The sequence below is a fragment of the Octopus bimaculoides genome, chromosome 27 (genome assembly GCF_001194135.2).
Source record: "Octopus bimaculoides isolate UCB-OBI-ISO-001 chromosome 27, ASM119413v2, whole genome shotgun sequence".
Taxonomy (NCBI): domain Eukaryota; kingdom Metazoa; phylum Mollusca; class Cephalopoda; order Octopoda; family Octopodidae; genus Octopus; species Octopus bimaculoides.
The window spans coordinates 22,003,964-22,007,073 of record NC_069007.1 but is presented as its reverse complement, the minus strand read 5'-3'; the positions used below and the strand labels follow the sequence as shown (position 1 = coordinate 22,007,073).

At 38.7% G+C, this 3,110-nt stretch overlaps 1 protein-coding gene across 1 annotated transcript; it reads right to left on the bottom strand.

The window, feature by feature from the left end:
* Positions 1-6: 6 nt before the first annotated feature.
* On the bottom strand, positions 7-2,368 carry LOC106870518 (3-oxoacyl-[acyl-carrier-protein] synthase, mitochondrial). The gene has a single exon (XM_014916633.2). It carries the CDS (start codon positions 2,254-2,256, stop codon positions 952-954), a length of 1,305 nt encoding a protein of 434 aa, XP_014772119.1. The 5' UTR covers positions 2,257-2,368; the 3' UTR covers positions 7-951.
* Positions 2,369-3,110: the final 742 nt, after the last annotated feature.

The window sequence follows — 3,110 nt, the reverse complement described above, 5'->3', positions numbered from 1 at the left end:
GGGGGGGGTCATAGAATGTTCTGGCACAGCAAAGTAAACTAGTTGGTTAGTGATTTGTTAATGACAGTCAGAATCCACAATTTGCCAAATGATCATTGGACCCAATATGGTTAAAAGAATTTCTTTGATTATCAATAACATCTTTGTTTTCACAGGTAGACTGAAGTTTAACCCTTTAGTGTTTAAACTAGTCATATCTGGCCCAAATATTTCACCTGTCTTATGTTCAAATTGGCCAGATCCAGCCTCTCACACCAACCCTACACAATGTCATTCTAAAAATAAACAATCTCATCACTGAAATCTCAAATCTGTGACAATGCATGATTAATTCAAAACAATAAGAATAGGGATTACATTTGATGGAGTAATGTGAATGCTGAAGGGTTAAGAGGAGAGAAGGGTGAAACTGGATTTGGCTTTGGAAAAGAAACGGGCAGAGAAAACCTGACCCCTGGTACAGTGAGAGCAACTTACAAAGTCAAGATGTCAAGGTTTTATCATTTTTGCCTGAGTACACTCATTTTAGGAGGGTTTGAATGTTGTTGTATAACCCCAGGCAGGGCCTGATTGAGCAAACTTATGAGCAATGTTGTTCAAGTCCTGACCCTTGCATCTGTTTGTATATCTGGGACAGACTTCTTTCTTTAAGATGATCAGGTATGATTCAAAAGCATTTTGCTGCTATTTCTAACAAGCTGGGCAACTACATAGCAGTTTCCTTGTTGATATGTAGAGGGTCCAATATAACAATATAGCCATGGGTCAGCAGACTTACTACTAAAAGGTGTTCCAACCACGACCATTCTGTCTATTTTCAAGTATATATCTCAAGATGGAGATTTTTTAATGTTTATAACTAACGAAAGAGTTTTTGAGAAATTTTGACTGCTGTTTCTAGCGAATTCAGTTGTTTGATATATTTGTATGGCAGTGAATGTAGCAGTTGTGCTAAGACTTAGCCAAAGGCATGGATCCAAAACAGACGCACGCAGTCGTCCCTCCAAAGCCTAAAGAATTGCTGAGAGCAATCCAGCGTCGTGAATCATCAATAAGTTTGGAATTGCGAATGGGAACTAAATCTAATCCAGTAAATTCTTCATCGGGATTCTCTAAATTAATTGTTGGTGGAATGTCCCCAGTCTTCAAACTGAGAACAGTAAATAAAGCTTCTATGCTTCCTGCTCCCCCCAATAAATGTCCCGTAGCGCCTTTAGTTGAAGATATCATCAATTTATCACAGTGGTCTCCGAAAAGCCGGCGAATGGCACGGATTTCAGCGGCGTCACCAAGTGGTGTAGAAGTTGCATGTGCATTTATGTAATTTATCGCTGAAACATCAACTCCAGCTTCTTCGATGGCCATTTTCATGCAATGGAAAGAACCATAACCGTCTTCTCTGGGGGCAGTAATGTGGTTTGCTTCACCAGTCAGACCATAACCAAGTACTTCAGCATAAATAGGAGCATTCCTTTGTTTAGCATGCTCCAATTCTTCGAGAACAAGCAAAGCCGCACCTTCCGACATGACGAACCCATCGCGTTGACGGTCAAAAGGACGCGAGGACTTATGTGGTTCATCGTTGAAATTTGTGCTCAACGCTCGAATTTTAGCAAAGCCTGCTATTGCAAGCGGATTGACAGCGGCATCGACACCTCCTGCTAACATTACATCAGCAGAATTGTATTTGATTAGTCTAAATGCATCACCAATGCTATGCAATCCTGTGGCGCAGGCTGTCGACACAGAATGGTTAGGACCATGCAAGGAATGTTTCATACTTATATGTCCAGCAGCCATATTAATAAGAATTTTAGGTATGAAAAAGGGGCTCACTTTTTTATAACCTTTCTCATGGAGTGTCTTACCACTGTGGACAATTTCTTCCATGTCAACCATGCCTACCCCGACAGCCACACCAGTTCGTAGTCGGTCCATCTCGGATTTGGGTTCCCATTGTGAATCATTCAGGGCATTTTCGGCCGCAATCAACGCGTATATGGAAGACAAAGACAGAATCTTCTTCTGGGAAGGTGTTACAAAGGCATCGATGTTTACAATGTCAGACGAATCATCGTTTTGTGCCGATCGGGGAACGATCCCAGCGATGCGACACGGAATGTTTTGATATGCTTTGTCCTTCAAACAAGATATTCCAGAGTCGCCAGCTAATAAACGTTGCCATACTTTTTTGACATCACTTCCTAAGCAGGACACAAGTCCAGCTCCAGTTACTACTACGCGTCTACCACACATAGAGGCAGAAAAGTTCCGATCAGGGGTTCGTCTGAGAATTTCAAAACAAAACGAAAATCAAAGAAGGAATTAATTGTGGAAGGGAGGTAACTACGTTAGTCACGAATCACTTGTTTTCTATTCTAGGCACAAGGCCCGAAATTTTGGGGTAGGGGGTCCAGTCGATTAGAACGATCCTAGTACGCAAATGGTACTTAATTTATCGACCCCGAAAGAATGAAAGGCAAAGTCAACCTCGGCGGAATTTGAACTCAGAACTTAAAGGACAGACGAGCCGTGATATCACTATTATTAATAAATTTGAAATATTAACCAGAAATATTTCATTTATTTCATTTCAGTTCATTTATTTATTGTTATTATTAATATTATTAATGATTTCCAGAAAAAAATGAATGCGATTTTCGTCATCAGCATGCAAAACTACATCAGAAACAACACACTTTGAAAAATTTCAAGTTGTTGGGAGAAAGTTAAGAAGAACCTTAATTTATTATAATTATTAATTTATTTAACATTTAATTGATGCTTCAAGACTTTAATAACTGATTTAAGAATTTATAATTGCATGAGTTTAATAACTTTTTTAGTGGAAGAGTTCTTCACAACCACAGTTGCATGTAGAAGTACGAAACAAACGTATATATATCTGAAGACGTAAAATTGCTCGAATTAGGATGACATTAAAATTTAAAAGCAAATAGAAAGTATAATTTATTTCTTTGAATATATAACTGTAGAGTTTAAAACTCGTGAATGATAGCTTCTCACTTGTTTGGTTTTGAACACTTGTGGAGTATGGGAAAACAGACAAAGAGAAAAGCGGAATAATTTTTTAGAGAGTAACTTTTTTG